The following is a 27623-nucleotide window of genomic DNA, read 5'->3' as shown; positions in this document are numbered from 1 at the left end:
CAGAATGCATCTGAGTGTATCAGAGAGGATGACTGGAACGCCTTTCTGCACAACGTCCATGAAGTGGTGACCTACAAATCCAGCCTCCAGGTCCCAGCACCAGCAGTAGTTCATGAACCGGACAAAACAAGCCCGCAGGAAGTCCCCCAGCAGGATGGTGATACATGTTACCAGCATGTCCGACACTGTCAGCCTCATGAATTCCTGCAAGGAGGAACATAGAGAAAGGGGGTGGTCAGGGTTTGACCATGCCTGCTTCTCCCAACTGACTGCAGCCAGGCCAACGCTCCCCCACCCACTCGTATTCTTCTCTGTGACCCTCTGGTTAATGGTGGTGCAGATAAAAGACCCCATGCTTTGCAAAATGCTTACTATAGGTTCCAGCTCTACAAGTTACTAAGTTATTGCTTTGGAATAGTCTCTGAACCTTTTGAAGTTGATACATTAACCTTGCAGGGTTACTGGGAAAGTTAGTGATTATGTACGCAAATTGCCTGGCAGTTGGCAATACCCAGTATTTGGTAGTTATCAGCACTATTGCATAGAGGTAGGATCTGGAGGCTCACTCCTTGCTTCCCCCATCTGCTCTGAAGTGCCAGCTGCCCCAGCTAAGACTGAATCTGACCATTGTCCCTGGGAACAGCAGCTGGTTATCTTTACCCCCTGCTAATTGGATTTTTTTTGGGGGGGGTATGTAGAGAAAATAATGTAGGTTTTTCACAGAGGCACATAGAAGAAGAGCCAAAAGCAAAGGAACAAAGTTTTCTTTGATGTGTAGAGTACATATAATTTATTAATTTTTTTTGAAAAGTTGGAAAGATCTACCCAACTTCATCACAATCTTTAAGACATCTAATAGACTTGGAGTTCCCAGGGGACACAGGGTCTACTCTATTCATTTTTGTGTCTTCCAAGATGATTAATAAATGCTTGCTGGATGAACGGCTGATGAGTTTTCAGGGTTTTTCCTTAACAAGAATTCAGACTATTACTCTTAAGTAAAACACAAACTGACTTGTATCAGGTCTCCATGTCTATGCAAGGTGATGCTCTGGGGCCTGGGGTGAAGGTGGTGGTGGACATAGGTGAGCAGGACATAATGCCTCAAACCCATCATTACCAACAAACTCAGGAGGAAACAAGTTTTAATCAGTGATGGGCATTCAGGGAGGAGGGCAAGAGAGATGCCTTCCAAGGATGTGAGGAAGGAACAGAGAAATTCTATAGCAGAATATTCCAAAGGAATCATGTAGGTAACGAACTCTCTTTTGTCTTCTAAAGAGGGTAGGTTTTACTGACTTGAAGGTTTTCTCTGTTACACACTGTGATGGGTTTAGAAATGTGAGTTGCTCTACACATTAAAGATGAGGACGATTTGAAGAGAATGGGGGAATTTAGACTGGAGGAGATGAGAAGTCATGAGTCTGAACCTTCTTGTGAAGGAAGCAGGGAGAAAAAGCCCCCAGGACCCCGTGGAAAGGAAACCCTGCCTCAGGAAAATATCTGACTTGTAGGTGGACTTGTAGGCAGTGTTTGATAAGTGTTTGATATAATCCTCTCCTCTATGGGACTTCATCAACCTCAGTTAAAACACTGTTGTCCAATGCTCTATGGGCACGGATTCTTCAGGGGTGGCAGGTGAATAGAAAGCCCATGCAAAGAGAGGGAGCTGAGGAAGAGAAGGCAGCTGATCCCTGTGTTACCTGTGAATACTTCAAGTTTCTGCCTAGGAGGGCAAAGAACACTAGCCTTTGAAGTCCACACTGTGTAAGCTACAGGAGCAGTAGTGAAAGTGGATAAGGGGAAATGGTAGTTGTTAATGTTTGACATTCTAATGACAACCTTTAATTCTCTTTACAGAAAAATGCACAGATGCCTATACACACAAAATCTTGTATACAACTTTTAGGAGTTGTATTCATGATTTCCAGGTGGAGAACCTCGGGCTTTCAGTGAAATCTGCAGTAAAACTCTAAATAAATCCAAGTGGTATTAGACTGCTAGATGAAGCACAGAGAGAAATGTTTGGGACACTGAAAAAAAGGTAACGTGAAAAGGTGGAACTTTCCTAAGAAATGCTTGACATTTTGGTGGCTTAAAAATGGAAACATCAAGAAGGGATAACGAAGAACTGAGAACAAGGATCACCTTTTCAGGAGAGCGTAACTACTCACAATGCCCACAGCTGTCTCCCAGCAAGAACCCCGGGGCACATCTGCAGGGTGCAGGGGTGGCCGGGGGACGCTCTCATTCCAACCCGAGGAGTTGTAGTAGTGAAACAGAGTCCAGTGAGTGATGTTCTTTATTGTCTCTTCGTTAGAAAGCTAGAATGGAAGATGGAGATGTGGGGTTGGAAGGAGCCAGGGAAGGTCCAATGTTTCCACAGGAACAACAAATAGAGCCAGCATATGCCACAACCCTACCATCTAGCCCCTGCCCTACCCCTCAACAGGTCTCTCCAGAAATGCCCTCCCCAGTCTTTCAATCTATAGAGGAGAAGGGGGACAACTGGCTAAAGTCCTTGGGTGTTTTCCAGGAAGTTTTCTTCTCTGTTATTATTCATCTGTCCATTCATCCATTTGTCCATCCATCCATCCATTCAGTTATTCATTGTTCTTTTGAGATTAATTTATTCAGGGTCTATTCTGGGCATATAAGGCAATGGTGACACAAGAGTGAACAGGAGCGACACAGGAGTGAACGGAGCTTTCCTCAGAAAGTTCACTGTCTAGTAAGTGACAGAGATGAACAGACAATTACAGACCAGAGTGATAGAGCTGTGGGAAATTTTCTTTGGGGACTGAGGAAATCCACGTCAGACAAGAGGGCCCTTCCTGGAGGCAGTGACATCTGAGCCAAACCACAGGAGGATTAGTCAACTAGTCAAACATGGGGAGAAGGGTGGAGAGACAGGCAAGAGAGAATTTTGCCCCGTGGAGGAAATGTGAGGCTCAGGAGGGTGAAGGAGTTTACTAGGGTAGGAGGGAAGCAAGAAATGAAGGTGGAGAGTAGGTAACGGTCAGATCCAGTCACTTCCATGCTGAGAAACTTCCAGTAGCTTCCTGTTAACCTCAGGAAAAAGTTCATGGGGAGGGATGTGTGGGGAAGAGGAGCATCATAATCTGGCCCTTCCCCCAATTTCATTTTTCACTTCTTCCCCTCCACTCTATTGTTCCGCTAACTCATAGTTCCCTGTGTGCATGAGCTGTTCCCTCTGCTTTTTCCAAGGTCTGCTAAGTTCCCCCACAGTGGGGTTTGCAGTCCCTCCTGTGCACTGCCATGCTGCCCTGGGCTTGCTCCCACTGAAGCACCTGCCCCAGCATGCTTCAGCGAATGAGTCTGTCTCCCCTGGAACAGGACCGTGTCTTGCTCTCTGCTGTACCCCCAGGGCCTGGCTTGGTGGGTACGCCATAACCATCTAGTGAGCAGTGATGAAAGGTTAACTCAACCATGACTTATCATCTCAGTGGGCGCATACTGGGCTGGTAAACATTTATGGCAGCTAAGAAACAATACGGGAAAGCCTGCAGATAAAATATTAAGGGTACCAAATGACATGCAGATGATGTGAAAAAGCCTAAGAAAAAGACAGTAAAGAACTGAAGCAAAATGTTAACAATTGAGTCATAGGAATCTGGTGATATTTTTCTTCATTTTACTTTTCTGACCTTTCCAAAAAATTTTAAATTAATATAAATTATGCACAAGGAAATTATTATATTTAAAAAAGAAATTTGGTGGGCCCTAGGAATTGGGGGGATGTTTGTGGTCTTTACCTTCAGGTTGACATCATCCATCAGGGCCAAAAGAAATGTGTAGAGGTTTCCCAGGAAGAGTGCAAAGATGCGTCCTAGCTGCCACTTCAGTCCAATGCGTGGGTGGTAATTCTCCAGGGCAGCAATGGTTTCAAACAGAGGGGGACAAAACATCCCAAGCAGGGACATCACAATTTCTACCTGAGAAATTGGGAGAGCTGGGTTAGTTTTGTCATCAATATCACTTGCTTCTCCACCATCTCTGCACCCCCAGGGCCATGCATCTCCATCTCCTTTTTGCCCCCTCCTCTGCCTCTGGAAATGCCCCGGGGTCTCCACAACTTGCTGTATGACCCTGGTGAAGGCACCAACAAGCCCTGAGCAGTCAGTGTATGTTCCACAGGTCCTAATTGCTCTGTGACTGGTTGTCATCACGATTGCTGTTATTAGCATTGATAAAAATAGCAAACTATCTTTGAGAAGTAAATGAATTAACATATGGGACAGTGCTTTGTGTTCTGTAAAAGCTGTGAGCTAGGTAAGAATCTCCTCATCTCAGGAGCATGGAAGACCAGAAACTCAGATCACAGAATGGAACCAACAGTAGAGGGATGTGGTGCAGGGTGTGGCCTTTGGGGTCAGCTTCATTCACACATCTGGTGGTGGATTTGCTGTCACCTAAGGTGATGAGATAATTGGGCCATGTGCCACTCATCATTTAGGAGGCTAGCTGGGCATCATGCACATGGTGGAGGTCTCAAGTTCCCAAGAGAGCAAGTTCCAAAATACAAGCACTTTTCAAGTCTGCTTGTATCATCGTTGCTACTGTTTCACTGACTAAGGCAAGGGATGGGGAAACAGATTCCAACTCTTCATGGGAGGAGCTAGAAAATCACATTGCAAAAAAATGTGGATACAAGGAAGGGAAGAATTTGTAGCTATTTTTGCCAACTACCACAGATGTCAAATTCCCAAGAGAGATTTTTTTTTTTTTTTTGCGGTAGGCGGGCCTCTCACTGTTGTGGCCTCTCCCCTTGCAGAGCACAGGCTCCGGACGCGCAGGCTCAGCAGCCATGGCTCACGGGCCCAGCCGCTCTGCGGCACGTGGGATCCTCCCAGACCGGGGCACGAACCCGTGTCCCCTGCATCGGCAGGCGGACTCTCAACCACTGCGCCACCAGGGAAGCCCCCCAAGAGAGATTTATGGATTCAATGCAAGCGCAATAAAACCTTAATGTATGTTATTGTGGATCTTGATGAGAGAACTCACTCTGTCAGATATCAAGACATACTATAAAGCCATAGTCTATTAGTGTGTTATTAGTGCAAGAATAGACAAATAGACCAATGGGACAGAAAAGGAAGCCAAGAATCACACCCATGTATTACTAGACAATTGATTTATAAGCGATGTAATTTCACTTTTTATAATTAGTCCTATAGTCCAGAATTCCATAATTCAGCTGAATGGCATAGGAACCAGGGTAATTTCAGTATTTTCCTGAAATATTCACTTCAGCAGAGATGCCCTCCTCACCTCATTTCTTTCATACCAGCTGACATTCTGCATTTTGGAGAATTCTTGGGATCGTTTCACCACAAAGTAAATGAGGTACCCACTTCCACACAAACAGCAGATGATGAGAAAGTTGGCCAGGACACGGAGAAATCTTGTCAGATGGACATTTTCTTCTTTGTTACTCTCTTGTTCATCCACAATTGATTCCTTGATGTGTGAAAATGAGATGTGAATAATAACAAGAAACCACTGTTGTTGGGTTCCTTGAGATTACTACTTTCTATATTTCCAGAAATGAAAGAATTCAGAGGGGGTGGTATATGGATAATTCTTTTCTTTAAGAAAATACATTTTGAATAGGTGAGGGAGATTAAGAGGTACAAACTTCCAGGTGAAAAATAAATGTCATGAGTATGAAATGTACAAAGTGGGGAATATAATTAATGACTATGTAATATCTTTGTATGGTGACATGTTATAACTAGACTTACCATGGTGGTCATTTTGAATTGTAGAGAAATATCACTCTGCTGTATAACAGGAACTAACATAGTGTTGTAAGTCAATTATACTCAACAAACAAACAAACAAACAAACTTATAGAAAAAGAGATCAGATTTGTGGTTACCAGAGGTGTGGGGTGGGGTGGACAGAGGGGGAACTGGAGGAAGGCAATCAAAAGATACAAACTTATAAGATAAATAAGTACTAGGGATGTAAGGTACATGTTAAATATAATTAACACTGCTGTATATTATATATGAAAGTTGTTAGAGTAAATCCCGAGTTCTCATCACAAGGAAAAATATATTTTTTTCTATTTCTTTAATTTTGTATCTATACAAGATGATGGATGTTCATTAAACTTATTGTGGTAATAATTTCATGATGTATGTAAGTCAAAGCATTATGCTGTACACCTTAAACTTATACAGTGCTGTATGTCAATTATATCTCAATAAAACTGGAAGAAAAAAGGAATCTTAAAAAATTACATTTTTTCTTGTTACTTCTACTTTGGTACATGTACTGACAAAGCTTAGATTTACTGGATACTTACTGTGTGTTAGATGTGGTGCTAAACACTCACTATCCATTATCCTGAATCCCAACAACAAACCAGTTACAGCTACTAATGCCCAGAGAGATTTCAGTACCCAATGGGGACTGTTTTAAATCTATAGATCAAGGAGTTTAGAATCGAATCTGAAAAATACTGAGTCTTCTGGGACTTCCCACACTTTCACTGCAGGCAGTGCAGGTTTGATCCCTGGTCGGGGAACTAAGATCCCATATGCCACCCGACTTGGCCAATATCAAGTCTTCTAAGCCAGGGGCTGGCTTTTTTAATAAAAAAGTTCTGGCCAAGTTTTTTTCTATTAAAAAAACAGATAGCAAATATTTTTGGTTTTGCAAGCCACGTGGTCTCTCTCATAGCTACTCAACTATGTCACTGTAGCATGAAATCAACTATAGATAATATATAAATAAATGAGCATGACTTTGTCTCAATAAAATCTTATTTACAAAAATAGGCAGCAGGCTGGATTTGGACCCTGGGCCATAATTTGCTGACCCCTGTTCTAATCCATGGGCATGGTATATTTTTCCATTTATTTAGAGTTTCTTAATTCCTTTCAGCAATGTTTTGTACTTTTTGGTGTAGGCAGTCTCACACTTTTTTTTTTTTTTGGTTAAATCTATATTCCTTGGAATTTTTTGTACTTTATGTCATTTTATTGAAAAGGGAATTAAATTATTTTCTAATTATTTGCTGCTAGTATATAAAAATACAATAGATTTTTAATTATTAACCTTGTATCCTGCATTAGTAAGTTTTTCACAGAAAGACACAATTAGTATATGGCAGAGCCAGGATGGAAAACGATGTCTCCCAGACACCAAAGTACCTGGGAGATTTTTTTTTTAATTGAAGTATAGTTGATTTACAATGTTGTGTTAATTACTACTGTACAGCAAAGTGATTCAGTTATACATATATATATATATACACATTCTTTTTAAAAAATATTCTTTTCCATTATGGTTTATCATAGGATATTGAATATAGTTCTCTGTGCTATATGGTAGGACCTTGTTGTTTATCCATTCTATATATAAAAGCGTCCATCTGCTAACCCCAACCTCCCACTCCATTCCTCCCCCACCTCCCTCCCCCTTGGCAACCACAGGTCTGTTCTCTATGTCCATGAGTCTCTTTCTGGTTCCTAGATAGGTTCATTTGTGTCATTTTTTAGATTCCACATGTAAGTGATATCATATGGTGTTTGTCTTTCTCTTTCTGACTTACTTCACTTAGTATGATAATCTCTAGTTGCATTCATGTTGCTGCAAATGGCATTATTTTGTTCTTTTTTATGGTTGAGTAGTATTCCATTGTACCACATCTTCTTTAGCCATTCATCTATCGATGGACATTTAGGTTGTTTCCATGTCTTGGCTACTGTGAATAGTGCTGCTATGAACATAGGGGTGCATGTATCCTTTTTGAATTCTAGTTTTGTCTGGATATATGCACAGGAGTGGGATTGCTGGATCATATGGTAATTCTATTTTTAGTTTTCTGAGGAACATCCATACTGTTTTCATAGTGGCTGCACCAACTTACATTCCCAGTAACAGTGTAGGAAGGTTCCCTTTTTTCCACACCCTCTCCCGCATTTGTTATTTGTAGACGTTTTAATGATGGCCATTCTGACTCGTGTGAGGTGGTAATTCATTGTAGTTTTGAGTTGTATTTCTCTAATAATTAGTGATGTTGAGCATCTTTTCATGTGCCTATTAGCCATCTGTATGTCTTCTTTGGAGAAATGTCTATTTAGGTCTTCTGCCCATTTTTGGATAGTGTTGTTTGTTTTTTTGCTGTTGAGTTGTATGCACTGTTTGTGTACTTTGGAAATTTAGCCCTTGTCGGTTGCATCATTTGAAATATTTTCTCCCATACTGTAAGTTGTCTTTTTGTTTTGTTTATGGTTTTCATTGCTGTGCAAAAGCTTGTAAGTTTGATTAGGTCCCCTTTGTTTATTTTTGTTTTTATTTCTATTGCCTTAGGAGAAGGAAGGAGATTTTTCAATCAATTAACAGTTATTGTGTTCGGGTTCAGTTTCAACTAACTCATCAGGCAGTTAGTATACATTAATGCACACAGTTCTCACAACATGTGTCCTGTTATATAAGTGGTTTTTAACAGACTCAGAGGAGAAGCCTTCACCTTCCCATATGTTCAAAGTGCTTCACAGGCATTGACCTTCTTTGTCTCTCTCTAGTAGTCCCGAAGGAAGGGTCAAAGCCCTTGTTGACCCCTACCCTGCCCTTGGATGCTCCACCACAGGCTTCCCATTGTTGAGAAGGAGAAGGAGAAGGAGAACTGAGCCCGCTCCCTGCTCTACCCACTGCCAAGCTGACTCTGGGGCTCATGAAACCCATGTAGTGAGTTGCTGAGCCCAAGCCCTGTCCCTGGTGGGTGTACCTGTCTTCTGTAGGCAACGATTGGTATCAGTGGGCAGCAGCCCACTTCTCCTCCCAGGAGGGCTAGGAGAGAAGAGAGAGAAGAAGGCAAGACAACCAAGCACCGTTGCAGTGTAGATCTGACCTCTGCACGGTCCTGGGCTAAAAAAGTCTGACTGATCAGACAGGAGAAGCATTGGAGTACCAAGAACTTTGAATGGTTTTTAAGAAGACATACAGATGGCCACCAGGCACATGAAAAAATGTTCAACGTGCTAATTACCAGAGAAATGCAAATCAAAACTACAATGAGGTATCACCTCACACCTGTCAGAATGACCATCATTAAAAAGTCTACAAATAATAAATGCTGGAGAGGGTGTGGAGAAAAGGGAACCCTCCTATGCTGTTGGTGGGAACTGCAGCCACTGTGGAGAATAGTAAAACTAAACATAGAGTTACCACATGATAACGCAATCCCACTCCTGGGCATATATCTGGAAAAGACAAAAATTCTAATTTGAAAAGATATATGCACCCCCAATGTTCATTGCAGCACTATTTATAAGCGCCAAGACATGGAAGCAACCTAAGAGTCCACTGACAGATGAATGGATAAAGAAGATGTGGCACACACACACACACACACACAATGGAATATTACCCAGCCATATAAAAAAAATGAAATAATGGATGGACCTAGAGATCGTCATGCTAAGTGAGGTAAGTCAGAAAGAGAAAGACAAATACCATATGATATCACTTATATGTGGTATCTAAAATATGATACAAATGAACTTATTTACAAAACAGAAACAGACTCATAGACATAGAAAACAAACTTATGGTTACTAAAGGAGAAAGGGGGGGATAAATTAGGAGTTTGGGATTAGCAGATACAAACTACTATATACAAAATAGACAAAAAACAAGGTCCTACTGTATAGCACAGGGAACTATATTCAATGTCTTGTAGTAAACTAGGAAAAGAATATGAAAATGAATATATATGTATAACTGAATCACTTTGCTATACAACAGAAACTAACACAACATTGTAAATCAAATATACTTCAATTTAAAAAAAAGAACTCTATTTGTAGTGAGGTGGATGGACCTAGAGTCTGTCATACAGAGTGAAGTAAGTCACAAAGAGAGAAACAAATACCGCATGCTAACACATATACATGGAATCTAAAAAAAAAAAAAAAAAAAGGTTGTAATGAACCTAGGGGCAGGACAGGAATAAAGACACAGACATAGAGAATGGACTGAGGACACGAGAGTGGGAAGAGTAAACTGAGACGAAGTGAGAGAGTGGCATGGACATATATACACTACAAAATGTAAAATAGCTAGTGGGAAGCAGCCACATAGCACAGGGAGATCAGCTCGGTGCTTTGTGACCACCTAGAGGGGTGGGATAGGGAGGGTGGGAGGGAGACGCAAGAGGGAGGAGATATGGGGATATATGTATATGTATAGCTGATTCACTTTATTATAAAGCAGAAACTAACACACCATTGTAAAGCAATTATACTCCAATAAAGATGTTATAAATAAATAAATAAATAAATAAATAAACAAACAAACAAATAAATAAATAAGAACTCTGAATGGTTTTTACAGTCATGGAGGGAAAAGTGGGATGTGCAGTGTTTCTGCCTTCATTCATCTGCTCACCCTCAGGCTTGTTTTCGTTCTATATTCTGTAGGTCACGTCATATCTCTCTTGTGAACAAATTAATAAGATAATTAAGTGTGGAGTTGTACACTTAATTGATTCCTTTATTCCCACACCCCCAAACCAGGGTTCTCAACTCTTTGTGGGTGTTCTTGGGGGAGTTTTTAAAAAAACATGCCAGGACCTCAGCCCAGACCAATTACACCAGAATCTCTAGGGGTGGGGCCCAGAAGATTTTTAATGCTCCTTAGATCATGCAAACATGTGTAAACGTTGAGAACGGCTGCCCCAAGTGTGTCCTTTCACTTCCTCCAGCAGAAAGCAGTTCCACGAGGAAAGAGGCAGAACCAGGGACCAGCTCCATGATTCTCTGCCATGTTAAGAAACAGATGGTGGGTACCAGCCATGAGCATTCTTTCTTGAAGGCTTGAGAGGTACGCTCCTACTTCTGGTAAAGCTCTTACCACAAATTAATCAGGGATCTTATTTCCCAAGCCCCAGCTGGGAGAAGTCTCCCAATGACAGGAGGGACGCAAAGTTCCCCCGGGAAGTGGGAATGGCCCTGAAGCGACTACCTTGAAGCTGATGGTGATGGAGGCGTATTTGTTGTCAGCCGTCTCTGAATTCCCGATCAGGTAGTCCCAGCTGGTGAACATCTTGAAGCTGAATGTGAAGTTATCGCTCTCCCCGTCGTTCGTGCTGCCCTGGGTGTTGCCGGCCATCCTGTAGGGTGCACACTGCTGTTGTTATGTCTGCCCCTGTGTCTACTGTGTCAGCCCAAGGGAAACTTGGCCTAAGCTAGTCTTGGGCACAGGTGGCAGATATCCAGTGAAGGGAAAGAGCTAAGATGGATTTGAATCAGGCTACCTTTAGCCAGAGCACCTTCCCCCCAAATTCAGAGTCCCCTGGGAGCACACATGGTGTCAACTGCGTAACAAGGAGTCTGCAGGGTACCATGTTTTCTACCCTGACGTCTGATTTCTTGTGGCTTGCCTCACCTGCAAATGTTTTAGAACTCTTCATTCTCACAGAGAATATCCCCTTCTAATTCATCTGCTTTCTTGGATAAAAATCATATTTTTCTGATGTAAAATTCAATAAGCCCTGAGGTGGTTAGGACTACAACCAGATAATACGCACATCTTTTTCTTAAGCAAGCTCGAGGAAAGTACCTTGGACCTGCCTTGATAGCCCCCTATTTCATCCTACCTGTCCTCATCCTCTTGAGACAGGCCTGGGACCTGGGACCCTTTGCTGCAGGGCTGGACACACCTCTCCTTCAGCTACAAAATACAAAGAAACTATATGGGACTAAAAATAACTGTGTGCATGTGCAGTTGGGGCAAATTCTGGACCCAAAAGATACAAAAAGACAAAACAAAACAAAAAAACCCAACTGCCATTTCTGAAGAGCCAGGAGCAAAAACAGGGTATTGGGAGCAAAAGCAGGGTACTGAGCATGCTTGCACACACCACTTAAGGGATGGGCAAAACACCTAAGCCACACCTCTGGCCTGACCCCTGGACGCGCCCCTACCTTCACCCCATATAAGAAACAAGCTTTCCCCCCGACTCAGTGAGCAAGCAAGGGAACCTGCTGTTTGTTCTTGCTCCCCCACTGCTGCAGCAGGCCCCAGTAAAGCCTTGCCTGAATTTCCCACCGGCCTCTAGTCAATTTCTATTGATTAAGGAAGCCAAGAATCCTGGTTGGTATCACTCTTTTTGTGCTTCCTGGAGATCAGTCCCGTGGGAACCATGGAATCCCAGGCAGGGGTTCCATCAGATACAATGGGGGTGGGGTTGCCCCTCTCTGACTCTATCTGATGTGTCGGCTTTTGGGATTTACAGTTCCAGGGGCCTGGTTGCCTTAGTTAATTTTTTGGTTCAACAGAGAAACATTCCATATCCTTAAATTTGGCAGGGAAAAACATAGCAATGTGAAGGCTAAGAATAAAACCAAGCCTGTCTCGCCTGTCTCCTTTTTTTTTCCTTTTGTTTGATAGAGCTGGGTAGCCACATGTCACCTAGTGGTCACTGTCTCGTGCCAGGCAGGCTCTTGTAAACAGCAGCATTTTCCCCTGAGACGATGAGATAGAAAACCCAGCTGGGCCCGCACATCGCTTTCCGGGGGTTCTAGCTGGGCTTCAAGGGCGCTCTGTATCCTGTGCACACACCGTGGCCCTGTTCTTCTCTTGTGGCTCTGCTGAAGGGTGAGTGGGCCTGGTGGTCAGGTCTGTGCACAGACTGTGTCCCCACCCTGCACAGCCTGTGCTAACTGGGGTCCTCTGACTTAGAAGAAGGCAGTTTGTGGGCTGGGCCAAAGTTTTTCTTCGGAGAACATGAATTAAGAGGCACAGACATATTAAAAAGCCATTTCTGACCACAGAGACAAGTAGAGTCGGGGCTGGAGAGGACACCAAGGTTACTCTCTGCCATATACACTGGTTTAGCCTCATTGTATCTTTGTAGGCGCCAGCTCAGTTCTCACATGCCAGCTAGACAGAGAAGAAGAGGGTTTTTCTGAGGATGCTGGGCTCTGGGGAAAACAGAAACAGGCCTTGCAAACTTCTCCAGCCTCTCCTTAATGGGTACCATGTTCCCTTTCAAGCCACACTGTTTCTTTTTGACAGTTTTGGGGACTCAGTAGGATATTTGCTGCCTCAGGGCCTTTGCACATGCTCTTGCTTTGTCTAAAGTGCTATGCCCAGCCTCCTCTAAAGGACTTGTCTATCCCATTTCCCAGAACTTCCCACATTACCCTGTCTATGTCTTTTATACCCCATATGACAATCTGCATTTGCTTTATTTGTTTCCTTGTTTTATCTCTAAATCCCCAACAAGAAGGTAAGTAGGCACAGTGTGGCCACAGGAGTGGGCTGTTTGTGGGAAGAAAATTAAAAGCCTGTAAATGAGACGGTCATACTTACGATCTAATGACGATCATCAGGCTGTAGCCGAACACGCCGACCCCCACCATGAAGTAAGCCATGGGTAACCTGTACCTCAGCCACCCGATGGTCCTCTGGTTGTTGTAGTAGCCGTAGAAGAGAGCAGAATACTTGATGTAGCCCTGTGGGGCAGCAAAGCCAAATGCTCTGGGTTTGTAAGCTCAACGTGACAGTTATCGGAAGCTTCCATCGACCTGGGGTTTCTTTCTCAGGGATGTGACAGGAGCCGGAGGGGAGGAAGGAAGGGTTCTTGATGTTCCTGTTCTTCCCTTCACTCCCCCAGTGTGTGTGTGTGTGTGTGTGTGTCTGTGTGTGTGTGTGTCTGTGTGCACATGCACACACGGCTCCAAACTCCCCCTCCACCCCCTACCCTGTGCCCAGGATCTTAATTTAGCACTCTGGAACTAGAAGGGAGTCCGTGAACTTTCTCAGTATTTCAAAGCTTCTAAAGAAAACTATGTGATAAGGCTCACAATCCAATCTGAGCTTCGAGTTTCATTTTGGTTTTGGTTTTTGGTATAATTGGCTTTAGGTGTAATTAGCACACTTTTTAGGTATAATTATTTAGGTGTAAAATTAACTTATAATTTTAGCACTTCTTTTATGTCTTTGCTGAACATAAAACAGGGTATTATTCTGGCCTCACACAGATATGTAGCTGGACAGGGGAGCCAAATTTTAATAGTTTTTTTCATATACTTGTGGCTATTTCTTCTTTGATATCATACCTCAACCCAATAACTAAATAGTTATTTCTTTTTTTATTCATTTTTTAAAATAGTTATTTCTTAAAGGTTAGTTGCAATGTGGAATATGAATCACATAATGAACTTTTTCATACCTTAAGATCCATTGCTCTCCCCCAAATACTAAGTAATTAAAAGGGGAAAAATACTAACTTTACAGCAGAGAATTCTGGCAGATATCACTTTAACCAAGTGGTCAACATAATGTAACCCTTGACACTCTGAGAAAGGCACGTTACCTCCCCAACGATGCATAACCTTAATACAATAATGAGAGAACATCAGACAAACCCAAATTCAGGGGCAAACAACTGATCAGCACTATTCAAAAGTGTCAAGGTCACTGAAAGACAGAGAACAGTCACAGATTGGAGGATAGTAAGGAGATGTGACAATTAAATCAATGTGAGATTGTGAGTTGGGTCCTGGGATAGAAAAGGAACGTCAGTGGAAAAACTGGTGAAATAAAAATAAATACTATATTTTAGTTAATAATACTGTATCAAGATTAATGTCTTAGTTTTGATAATTGTTCTATGGGTATATGAGATGTTATCATAAGGTGAATGGGTGAAGGGTATATGGGAACTCTCTATACTATTTATGCAACTGTTCTGTAAGTCTAAAATTATCTCAAAATATAATTTTTAAAAATCTATTGCTCTATCTTTTACTATCAAGATGTGGGATCTTTTTACTCACACATGATTTTGTAACATCATGTATTGGTCATCTGGAAAGTAATGGTTCACTGAGTTACGAACATATGCCAAATGTTGACACATTTCTTATACAATATAAAAAAAATCACACTGTTAATATCTCCATTGATCTCATCAGGAAAGTATTTAACTACTGAAAAACTGCCACTGTCATGGTGATGGATATAAGTTTTCCAAAATTTTAATTTTTACTTGAAAAATAAAAATTTATCCTTGGCAACAACAACAAATACAACATGGGATTGCTGCTGAATAAATTGTTGGTTTTGAGTGGATAGGACATTTCAACAGGGGCCCTTGGGTGAAATAAATAATAAAGGAAATTCTTAGTAGTAGCATATAGTGGTAGTAGTATGTAATTCTTAGTGGTATAGTAGTTATTTGGAACACCCCTGTTCCAAATGACTTAGAAAAATACTCCAACTCACTTTCACACATTTCTGAGAGGTCTTGAATCTGACTATGGGAGTGAAGGATGGCAGCAGCAAGATGTATTGCTTGAACCACCACAGCCAGGCCTCCTGCCTCTGGAACTCCTTGGAGCTGCAGACCAAGGCCCCCAGAGGCACGGGGGTATGAGGATTCCAAAAAGAGGGAGGGATGTTCCAGGCATAGGATCGTGAGCAAAGGCAGGGAGGCACTGGATTCCCCGTAAGTTGATAATATTGGGCCATAAAGTGTGAGGTCTTAGACAGACATGGGACTGGGGCTGGATAGGTAGAGGGCAGCCAGGTCATGAACAATTCTTTTGTAAACCCAATTCAGAACACTGGGCTTTATTCCATCTGGGAGTGGGAATAAATGAATATTGGAGGTGGGGAGTGACAGGGTCAGGTTTACATTTTAGAAAGGTCACCTGGCAGCAGAGGGAATGGAGATTTGAGGAGACAAGCCAAGGCAGGGAGGAGAGGTAGCAGATTCTGACAGTGGTCCTGGTACAGTGAGGTTTGAGGAGAGGTTCGAGGGATGGAGAAAAGGAGACTGGTTTAAGAAACGTTTAGTAGATAGGCTCAGATTTAGTGATTGATTGTGATGTGAGGGGTGGTGGTGAGGAGAGGAAATGTGGGATGACTTTCAGGTTTCAGACTTCAATGACTGGATGAACAGTGGCTCCAATAAAGGAAATGGGAAAAAGTGATGTAGGTTTGGTTGGATAGTTGTTGGACTTGAGAAGCAGGTAGGGTATTCAGTTGAAGATGTTACGTGAAGGTTGGGGAAAGGTTGGACTGGCAATAGCCCTGGGGTCTTACTGTGGTTATGCCAAGATAAAACCATCGTGTAATATCGCCTTACATAGATCTGGCAGAATGCGGGGAGCAGTGGCCTCATGGGGAAGTCACGTTTATCAGAGTGTGTGATAAATGGACCCACAAAGGGGGCCTAGGGGGACATGGTTGGCTAGCTCATTTTGCACAGTGCTAGGATCCCTTTTGGTTAAAGCACTGGCTTTCCAATAATTAAACACTTCACACTTATCCACAATCACAAAATGGAAGTGCATTGGCATGTGGGCAATGGTACCTCAAAATCCCAAAGGACGGAAAAATCCATGGCTTTTTCTTCCTCAGCCCGAGGCACTGTCTTTCTGGGTATACTTCCATAGGGCATGCCCATCAGCACCTTGTGTTGGGACAGAACGACACAGTTACACGTGGAGAAGATACAAACACACGGAGATGTGCACATAGTGGGTTAAATCTCTTCTCAGAGCAGGAATATCCATTTTTTTCCTTTAAATAACATTAATCACTTTCCTGATTTTAAAAGTATTACATACTCATTGTAGAAAATGTGAAAAAGTATAGAAGAGTGTTTAAAAAATTACCTGTCACCTTCACATCCTAAAGATAATGACTGTTAAATATTCATGTATTTCCTTTCAAAGTTTCTGAGTTTCATATATGTTTTAGCTGGATTATCTAGCTTAATATTATTTTATGACCAATTCCCTATGGCATATGGTATTTTTAAAAATAAAATGACTTTAAAATATCTAATCACATGTATGTACCATAAACTTACTTACAACATCCCCTACTGTTGGACTAATTAGAGTATTTCTAGTTAGAGATTATGTGTAAATAATTATGTGTACATAATTCTGTTATTATACCCCTTTATATATATGACTTGATTCACAGCCTTAATTATTTAAAAAATAAGGATTGTATTAAATTTACATGTTGATTTAGGAAGGATTGACCTTTTTTTATGATATTAAGTTTTCCCTTCCATGAATGTGCCCTCCTGTTTATTTAGTCATATATATTTTTAAAAATATTTATTTATTTGGCTGCTCTGGGTGTTAGCTGTGGCATGCAGGATCTTCGTTGCCACGTGTGGGATCTTTAGTTGCAGCATGCGGGATTCCTAGCTGCGGCATGCGACATGTCAGAGAATCAACAAATGTAAATGAGAGAGGAAAAAATTACACTATCATGCAAAAGGGAATATAACTCAGATACATGAGTGATTTTAAAAAACAAGAAACTATGTTATTTAACTTTAAGCCAATGCATTTTAAAATGTAAGTTGAAATGGAAAGTTCAGGAGAGTGATTACTTGTGAGATTTATGTGGGTAACATAATTGGGGAGAAGTAGATGGAGGACTCTAGTGTGTGTGTAATTTTTTATTTTTAAACTTAGTGGCAGGCAAATGGGCTCATTCTTTATACCTTTCCATATATCTGAAAGTTTTAATAGTTATTTTTAGAGGAAGTACCAATATGAGGCTTACTGACTGAGTGCTGCCTATGTGAACCCTAGAGCAGAACTTACAAGATATTTTAAAGAATTATTTAATTAAATTAATTAATGTACACCAGCAATGTACACCCTAGCTACATATTAGGATCACTTGGGGAGCTGTATTTGTCATCTATTTTTGTATATCAAATTACCATAAAACTATCTCCTTGTTTCTGCAGGTCAGGAACCTGGGTTGGGCTTAGCTGGGTTCTTTGCTTCAGGGTCTTTCATAGGCTTCAGTCAAGGTGTCTGCCAGGGCTTTGGTATCATCTGAAGGCCTGGTGGGGGAGGATCTGATTCCAGATGCACTCCCATGGTTGTTGGCAAGATTTAGTTCCTCATGGGCTGTTGGACTGAGGGTCTCAGTTCCTTGCTGGCTCTTGTCCAAAGGCCACACTCAGTTCCGTGCCAGCGGGCCTCTCCAGTCTGGCAGGTTGCTTCATCAAAGCATGCGAGCCAAGAAGGGAACCAAGAGAAAATGCCACATGGAAGTCACAGTCGTTTATAACCTAATCATGTAAGTGACAGCCTGTCACTTTGGTTATATTCTATTTGTTAAAAGCACGCCTCAAGGTCTAGGCTCTACTCAGGTGGAGGGGATTGATTATACAAGGGCATGCTACCAGGAGAGGAGGATCACTGGGGGCAATCTCAGATGCCTGTCTACCATAGGAGCTTTTAAAATAGGGATGCCAGAGCCACATTCTCAGAGATTCAGATCCAATTGATTGGACTTCATATTTTTAAAAAAACTCCCCAAGTGATTTTCATATGCAGCCCGTGTTAAGACAAGAAATACATGAGCTCATCATGTAGCAAGGCCTTGATAGTGAGCTCCTGCAGCATAACTGAGGGCTCTCCTGGGACCATGAAGGCATTCTGGGATCTGCAGGCAGCTGTCATTAAAGCTGAACAAGATTCACTCAAGCATTCAGAGCAGTTTGATTCCATTAAAATGTATCAAGGATTTGTGGCAAAAGAAGATGAGTATGAGGAAAAATTCTGTTAAAGTTGTCTAACATTTGAGCACTTCTAATATTATTCCTAGACCCTCTGAGTCACTGTGGTTAGCCTTAAAACAGCCATGAGCCATAGGAATATCTGATCATTAGGTTTAGGCTTAAAACCTTTGGGCCTTGAAGTTAGCCGTGTCCTTGAACAACAGGTCATCTCCTCTACTCTGCCTGCAGTGAATTTGGATGTGTCAGATTCCCACGAAGCCAATTTCCCACTATCCTAATTAAGAGGGCATCTTAGGATACCCCACATTCTCAACTGCTGTTATCCAACCTATCATCAAGTCTTGTCTGTTCTACTCTTTCACTGTCTCTCTCTTTCTCTTCTTTCTCCCATCCTACTCCAAGATGGCTTCCCAAACAACTGCCAATCAAATCAAGGTGTTCTTTCCTGGACAGTTCAGGTCTTGGCTGCTTCATTGGAATGCATCAATCACTAAATTTTCATTGTTTCAAACAAATGTCCCCTTGATAGGAAATATTTATAAATTATATCAATTTATATAAATTATATAAAATGTAATGTTTTCTTTGAGAAAAAAAAACCTCAGTGTTTTTAAAATTATTCACCTTCCCCAAAACACTATCTTTCTGGACCACTGTATAGCAAAATTCTAGTGATGTCTCATAGGCCTATAGCATTTAATATTATCTCTTCTCATGGAAATAAATCCATTTGGAATCAAAAACTCCCAGGAAGAAAGCAAAGAGTCTGTGAGAATAAATTTCCCCAGTGACTACTGGGGAAAACTCTCTCCTCCTTGGTTATGGAGGGGAGAAGTAAAACTTCTATTTAACTTCTGACAATACTGGGGAGAACCAGATTTATTTTCAAGAGCATTTGTACACATTTGCCAGAAGGTTTAAAATCCTTATCTCTGGGGACTTCCCTGGTGGTGCAGTGGTTAAGAATCCGCCTGCCAGTGCAGGGGACACAGGTTCAATCCCTGATCCGGGAAGATCCTACATGCCGTGGAGCAAATAAGCCCATGCGCCACAACTACTGCCTGCGCTCTACAGCCCGTAAGCCACAACTACTGAAGCTCATGCACCCTAGACCCCGTGCACCACAACTATTGAGCCCACAGCCTGCAACTACTGAAGCCTGTGCACTCTAGGGCCTGCGTGCTCCAACTACTGAAGCCCACGTGCCTAGAGCCCGTGCTCCACAACAAGAGAAGCCACCGCAATGAGAAGCCCGTGAACCGTAACGAAGAGTAGCCCCCGCTCGCTGCAACTAGAGAAAGCCTGTGCCCAGCAACGAAGACCCAACACAGCCAAAAATAAATAAAAAAATTTTTAAAAGTTCATATGGAATCATTTAATAAAATAAAATAAAATCTTTATCTCTGTACTGGAGAGTGACAATGGCTTAAGAATATATATATATATAGGACAAAGTGGACTGACTCATAATCCTTGATTTCCAGGTGTGCACATAAAGGAGTATAAAGGTTAATTAATGACATAATTGTAAGTACACTCTTTGGGTAATGTAGAAAAGAATTCAATGGTTTTATCAATAATATAACACTCCTTTCCTACCAAATACTATTATAATAAGGCCTCAACTTCTTCTAACTAATCTGATTTAATTCACATTCCATGGAAGTCTTTTAGTTTTGTGAAAAATAGATGTTCAGGAAAGTTTCCCAAAGATGTTACTACAGATAGAGTTGACTCTGATATTCTCATGGAATCATTTGTAATAAAGTAAGAATCAGTAACCTATCACAGAGCCAATTAATAAACCTGAAAGGAAAAAATACTAAATGCATAAATATCATTACCCTGTAAGCTGTAAAGGTAAATCCACTTGTGTACCCAGCACAAGCACCAAACGGTTCAGGCAGGACTGTAGCAATTACTGTGCTAAGTGCTAATGGACCACAGGCACCCCTGGAAAAGGCCCCAGGCCAACACTCTGGAAACCTGGAATCTCATTCACCATAAATTTACTGTGTAAATTTGTACAGGTCACTTGTTCCTTTCTTGTCTCTCAATTACTAAGCTATAGGTAAGAATCTACCTACACCCATAATAAGATTGTATCTGGGAGAACAGTGAGGAGTGCTATTCAAACGCAAGGTTTCTTTGGGGTAATAAATTATGATATAATGCATTCTATCTCTTTTTTTTCAAGGTGAAAGAGAAGAAAACCTCACTGAGATATTAATTCTCCACTAATTTTAAAGTAAAATGAAAGGTAGAAAAATGTAGGGTCCACCTGTTAATTCAGAAATGGAAATATATGGTTCCATTCTTTGTACTCGGCTATCTGGGCAAATGATGTGAGCACAGAATTTAAAATGAATGATGGATTCTTTGTAAAACAGAGTATTTGATTTATATAAATGAAGATGGCTGTCATGATAAGCCTCAACACTATCTGAAGTTGTAAGCAGTTCTTTTCTTACCTCTGGGATTATGACTAGACCAAATATTAAGCCAAAAAGGACGAGGTTAACTCCATACATCCATCGGAGAAAGATGAAATATGATGCCACTGAAGAACCAAAGTGACCTGAAGAGAGAAAGATGGTGGATGTAAGTGTTGCAGAAGGACATTAACATAAAGGAGGACTTTATGTGTGTGATGGATTCAATTTTCATGTCAGTCTGTGGAATATACATCCTTTTTCTTTTTCTAAATGAAAAAAGGGCTTCACCGATGTGAAGAAGCACATCTTAAATTTTGGTCTGACTAGTCCAAAGTTCATCTTTTTTCTTTTCTTTTCTTTTCTTTTTTTTTTAACATCTTTATTGGAGTATAATTGCGTTACAATGGTGTGTTAGTTTCTGCTTTCATCTTTTTTCTAGTACAACAGAACCTATAACATAACCTAATCAGTTAGTCAAGAACACAGTCCAAACCCTTGGAAAACCCTTCAGCAAACGAACTAAAAACAGTGACACCAAAATACTCACTTTCAATGTCCTTGATCTTCATTTCCCAGGGAATACATTGAGTCTTGAAATTATCAAAGTCTCTTTTAAACTTGACCCATTTCTGAAATTAAACAGGCAACACCCTCAGTTCATTAACACACTGCCTTGGGGCCTGGACGGGAAGATGGAGGTGCATGTGGATGTTGACATGTTGACATGTGGGTGAGGCTGCCATGTTGGAGCTGTTGAGCCTAGGCTGTCAGAGGTGGATGCGCACATCTTCACTTTCCAAAGTCAGGTGTGAGTCAGAGAGAAGCAAGGGCAACACAATACTTTGCGTTTGTCTATAGTGCTGATAAAATTTCAGGTTTGGATGCTTTACATATGAACTTAGAAAATCTGTGTATAATTTCTGATTTGGGGAATAAAATTGGCTTAGCAAACTCTGATACAACTTCCTTCATTTAAACCAAAAATTCAAGGGAAAAAAGAAATCTCACAACTCTCATACCTACGTTTGGCAGACAGCCAAGTGCCTTAATCTGATAGGAACTGTTACTAAACTACAAGGCTGGTGGAAGTGGTAAAGAGATCTCAGCCGGTGGCTTCCCATTCTTCTCCTAGTGAAACAGCAGTCTGTTTTTTTTTTTTTTTTTTTTTTTCCTAAAAGTAGTTAGGAAGGTATTATGCCCCTTTCCACGGTCTATTCCAGCTCTGACACTTTGTACCAATCAGAAACTTGAATAGCTGTCTGTCTGCTGGCTGCATGAAAATTTGTCAACTCTTTAAGGGGCTTCTCTCCAACATCCCCACCCCCTTGAAATAAATCCATTTGGAATGAAAAAACAAACAAACACCTCATAGAAAACAGCAGGCAAAGAGGAAGGAGGGAGAAAATCCTCAGATCAGTTTCTACTATTACAAAGGTCTCAAAAGAACTTATTCATGAAGGAAATGAGATTTTCCTTTGTAAATTCGCTAAAGGATAAAAGGGAAACTTTATCTGAAGGAATCAGACAAGCTTCCAAACCTGAAGGCTTTGACTATATCATGATTGAGTAATTACTGTATAAGGAAGGAAACCACCTGTCAGAAGAGGGAAATGTTCACAGATGCCAAGGAGAAGAGGGGTTCATAAGCAAATGACAGGTTGATAATAACGGCAAAGATCTCCCTAAGGCAGGAAGGGATGTGGGGAATGGCAGATGATGGACATGGACACCCCAACCTCATTGCTTCTTCTCCCTTCCCTAGTTCTGATTCTGTGCTCAAAAACCATCTTTGGCTTATTTGGCTTCTTATCTAGGTCTGTCTATAAGGAAAGCATTTGCGCATCACCTGGGCTGTGAATATTTTGATGTCTATGGCAGTAATTTTTTTCATTGCAAATTATAGATTGGAATTGGGATTATGGTTTAGTTTCCCATATAACTAACTGTACTATCAAAAATAAAAGGCACTGGGCTTCCCTGGTGGCGCAGTGGTTGAGAGTCCGCCTGCCGATGCAGGGGACACGGGTTTGTGTCCCGGTCCAGGAAGATCCCACATGCCGCGGAGCGGCTGGGCGCATGAGCCATGGCCGCTGAGCCTGCACGTCCGGAGCCTGTGCTCTGCAACGGGGGAGGTCACAACAGTGAGAGGCCCGCGTACCGCAAAAAATAAAAAAAAACAAAAAAATTAAAAAAAAAAAGGCACTGTTAATGTGGACTTCAAATTTTTCAGTTCTTGCACCAGTTATTCCTCCTTGTAGATTAGTAATCTGGTATCTGGTTTTATATATCAGTCTCATAAGCTTTATTAATGTGAGTCCTCCCCCGAGAGACAGATCCCCTGTCAGGGTGCTGATAAAATCAGTATAAAATATAGCCTTGCAAGGCTGAGGACCAATGGAGTAATGAATGTTGCTAAGTGAGGCCCCTGGAGACATAGCCTGCCAGTTGGTCACTTGGCAACCACCTGACAGCCCCTCAAGGCTGTGGGCATCTTGGCCCGAAAAGGTGATGCCTGGGGGCAGGGGGCAGAGGCAGAGAGAGGCCTGGGAGAAGCTCTGCATTGAAGCTCTTTCCCTCAGTGGTTTAGAGAATCAGAAAACTGAGCTTGGGCGTGGGCGGGAGAAGACCCCAACTCCCTTCCTCAGAGCTGTGTGAGATGGTAGCTGCCGTCCTCAGACTGGGTTACTAGCTGTGCATGTCATCTTGCTAGTCAGCTGTATATAGGAAAAAAGATTTCAAACAGTGGTCGAACAAGACACAGGCACATCCTGTCCATGGATGAAATCTGGATCTGAATAACTAAAGACAACCAGTGAAGCCTGAGAAGTAGTACGGCAAAACAAGGAAAAAGTGATGCCATTCTTTGAAATTTTTGGAAAGCATTTCCTCCAGGATACATAATTAAATTTTGAGAGATGGCTCAACATTCTTAGTAGGATACAACAAGTATGGCTTCTAGAGTACAGGTTAGCACTTAGAGAGTTAAAAAAAGAATACAGGAGGGGAAATCCCTGGCGGTCCAGTGGTTAGGACTCTGCATTTGGTCGGGGAACTAAGATCCTGCAAGCTGCATGGCGTGGCCAGGGGAGAAAAAAAAAAGGTTACAGGTGAAGTATGGAAGGATTGATAACAAGGTTGCTAAAAGTTCAGTAATAGAATGAAAATAAACATTACACTTTGAGACAGAAGAAAATTGATCCAATAATATTGAGAATAAACCTGAGAAATTTTTGAGAATGCAAAGAGAGAGAAAGCAAAGAATTAAAAACCATGAAGGAAAGTAAATACAAAGAATGGAGAGTTGGCAGCCATCCTTCTGCTAACAAAGAAGCTAGAACTGTTTGAATAGAAACACTATTGAATAGACCATTTATCAGGTATATTTGAAGAACACATTCCTTAATTGGGAAAAAAGTTCTGAGTGTGCAGTTGTTAAGTGGTAAATGGTTTTTAGATAAAATTAATAAACGACCCATAGATAGTTGTCATGCAACTATAACTGAAAAGGAAGAAAAAAACAAAATTAGGAATAAAAGAGATTAAAACTCGACATATGTAAAATGTAATTACAAAAATTATGGGACTACCTATATGCAACTTTCTGTTAATACATATGAAAATCTTAATGAAATGATCAAGTTTGGGGAAGAATATAAAATATGAAAATGGCCCCAAGAAAAAGTTAAAACTTGACTACACCAATTGGAAAAACATTAAAAAATTATCAAGATATTCTATAAAATGCTTCCTGATCTGTACAGTTTTAAGGGTGTCATCTTTCAAATTTCCAAAAAAATGAAAATCATGCTCTACAAACTGATTTACAGCATAAAAAGGAGGTGATGCTATTCATTTAATATTATAAAGCAAGTGCAGCCCTAATATTAAAATATGCCAAGATAATGTGCGTGCACGTATGTACACACATAAATTCAAATCAATCTTATGAAAATTTATGTAAAAATTATAAATAAAATACTTGAAAAATCAGATGTGCCTGATAAAAGTAAGTTTATGAACAGAAGGGAAAGGTATTTAATAAAATCTAACATCTATTTCCAATAAAATGGAAGTCATTAAACTAGAAATAAAAGGATAATTTCTTATTGTGAGAAAGAAAATCTATTTCAAGGTAACAACTCCCATCAACTTAGTGTGAAACAGTAGAGCCATTTTCATTAAAGTAATGGAAAAGCAAAGAGACCTATTATCACCATCATCAATTGAAACTATTCTAGGATTGCTAACCCCCACTTCAGGACAGGAATGATTTAGAACCCAAGAAAAACACCTTTACATACACAGTCAGATGAAAATGATTAGAACTAATAAGGGAGTACAATAGGGGAACCAGATTAAAAAATTAATATTCAAATACGTAGCTTTCCTACATACCAGGAATCTCTAGTTATTAAATAAATGGAAAAATGATTCCATTCACAAAAGCAACTAAAACATAAATTTTGTAGAAATAACATATGACATGGAAAAGATCTATACGAAGAAAATGACAAACTTTGCTGAAGAATGTAAAAATAAGGCTCGAGAAATGTATGGTATTCTTAGATGTAAAGACTAAATATTGTACAGATAAGTCTTCCCAAATTAAATCAAGGATTTTAAAAAATTTCCAATCAAAATCTCAATGGGCTATACTGAAACTTGGCAAAGTGATTTTAAAAATGCATGTGGAAAAAAAGAATGCAAACAAAACAAAATGCATATGGAAACATAGGCAAGACTGGCCAAAACATTTCTGAGAAAGAAAGGTAAAAGGAGGAAGCCCTATAAGCCATTAGAGTTAATCAATAGCTGAAATGATGAATTCAAATAAAAGCTCCAAAAAAGGGCCTATACAAGAATTAAGTGAATGAAAATGATAGTTTTTCAGATCAATAGGTAAAGGAAGGATACTTCCATAAGTTCCACATTAAATATCCAATTAGAGATCATTACCCTAGCCTGAATCAGAAGCTCAGGTTATGGCATAACTCAATAAACCAGAGCTGTCCCCAATGCCCCGTCGACACTACTGTTGTCCTTCTGTATGACCCTGATTACACCATGGTCCTCTGGGTCTCCACCAAATCAAAGTCTTGATTTGGGGGTTTGGAAAATAAGATCCCAGTGGATTCAACATCATTAATTCTGTGAGTTTAGTTCTTCACTAGAGAGGAAACAAGTCTCAAGTATACTGAAGCCCTCACAGGTAAGTAGAGAGAAATGGACAGGATACGGTTGGTTTCCATTCCTGGATAAATTGGAATGGTTGACTGGACCTCACGCTCAGGATTCTGGGGGAGGTGGACACAAATGGTGAAGCTGGGCAGGCCCTGTGATGGTCACCCAGATTCAGGAGTTGAGCAAGTCCTCCCACAGATTTGTGCCTCTGCACCACACACCTTAGCCATCAGCATCCTATAGGCGTAGAGTCGCTTGCCTTTCCCCTTTCCCAAGGCTCCTTCATACTTCTCCACAAATTCTTGCGCCTCCCTGGTTAGCGGGGGGGAAAAAGGCAGAAATTCAATTAATGCCCAAGCAATAGAAATCTGAACTATAAGGGTGTATATGGGGCTGAAAACCTTAAGTGTTTTATATATATTGTCCACTGAAGTTTCCCAAATGCCAAGAATAGTGATTGGAACATGGTAGGCACCAGTAGGCAGAATTTTGACTTCCATGACCTTTGCCCCTTGGTGAATGGCACGAAGGATTCTGCAGATGTAATTAAGATTACTGACTTGAAACCAGGGAGGTTACCTTGGATGTCTGGAAGGGCCCAATGTAATCATGTGAGCCCTTAGAAAAAGAAGAGGAAGGCAGAAGAGTCAGAGAGAGATGCAGCAAAAGGGGAAATCAGAGAAATTAGAAGCAACAGAATTCTCCACCCTCTGTTGCTGGGGCCCCTCTGGAGGATGCCACACTGGAAAGCAAGGGAAGAAAATGAATTTCTATCAAAAGTCAGGGAACCTGGAAGAGGACCTCAAGTCCCATGTGGGAGGGAACCACAGCCCTGCTGATACCTTGATTTTAACCTGGTCAAACCCTGAGCAGAGAATCCAGCCATGCCATGCTGGACTTCTGACCAACAGAATTGTGAGCTAATAAATGAGTATTGTCTTAAACTATTAAGCTTGTAGTAATTTGTTAGAGCAGCAATAAAAAAAACAGTACAGCATTCAGTAGGTATTTGTGGAGTGCATGAACGCTGGATGAGTGAGTGAACATCCAAGGAAGACTGCATGGGAAACACATGGATGGGTTTGTCTGTTAAATATTCTGGGTGGTGTGCTGGAGCTGGTGCGGGCTGGCTTCTGAGAACCAATTGTGAAATATTCTGGAACTTGGCCAACAAATTATTAAACTGTTGGTAGCTTGAAATCGGCCATGGTGGGAGTATTTAGACTATGGGATTCAGCAAGTGCTCCAAATCAGGGTTCCCCCATCCATCCCCCCACAGAAACAGTTTATCAGGAACCACTGGATAAACCCACACAAGTAGATGAAGAATGAAGTCCATCTCAGGGTGGGTGGAAGAAGACATTGGGTCCTGTGTGTCTGGCTGCTGTTGTTACAGCGCCCTGCTGCTGGCAACACAAATGACACCACCTCCAAAGTGCAAACGCAGGTAGTTG

At 41.2% G+C, this 27623-nt stretch overlaps 1 protein-coding gene across 1 annotated transcript in view; it reads right to left on the bottom strand.

Annotated features, from left to right (window-relative positions):
* Positions 1–27623, bottom strand: part of TMC2 (transmembrane channel like 2) — a gene marked incomplete at its 3' end in the record, with an annotated part of 87241 nt that overhangs the window by 27337 nt on the left and 32281 nt on the right. The window contains exons 4-13 of the mRNA XM_081255139.1: positions 26391–26481; positions 21536–21617; positions 21025–21131; positions 16364–16462; positions 13354–13496; positions 11002–11149; positions 5293–5481; positions 3777–3956; positions 2175–2324; positions 76–204 (exon numbers count right to left, since the gene is read on the bottom strand). Of these exons, the coding sequence (XP_081111265.1) occupies positions 76–204; positions 2175–2324; positions 3777–3956; positions 5293–5481; positions 11002–11149; positions 13354–13496; positions 16364–16462; positions 21025–21131; positions 21536–21617; positions 26391–26481 (1318 nt within the window). The remainder of the gene's footprint in view (positions 1–75; positions 205–2174; positions 2325–3776; positions 3957–5292; positions 5482–11001; positions 11150–13353; positions 13497–16363; positions 16463–21024; positions 21132–21535; positions 21618–26390; positions 26482–27623) is intronic.

This window comes from Mesoplodon bidens (assembly GCF_964165515.1).
Source record: "Mesoplodon bidens genome assembly, chromosome: 15".
Taxonomy (NCBI): Eukaryota; Metazoa; Chordata; class Mammalia; order Artiodactyla; family Ziphiidae; genus Mesoplodon; species Mesoplodon bidens.
Note: the sequence above shows the minus strand (reverse complement) of the source record. Positions and strands in the feature narration are given on the sequence as shown.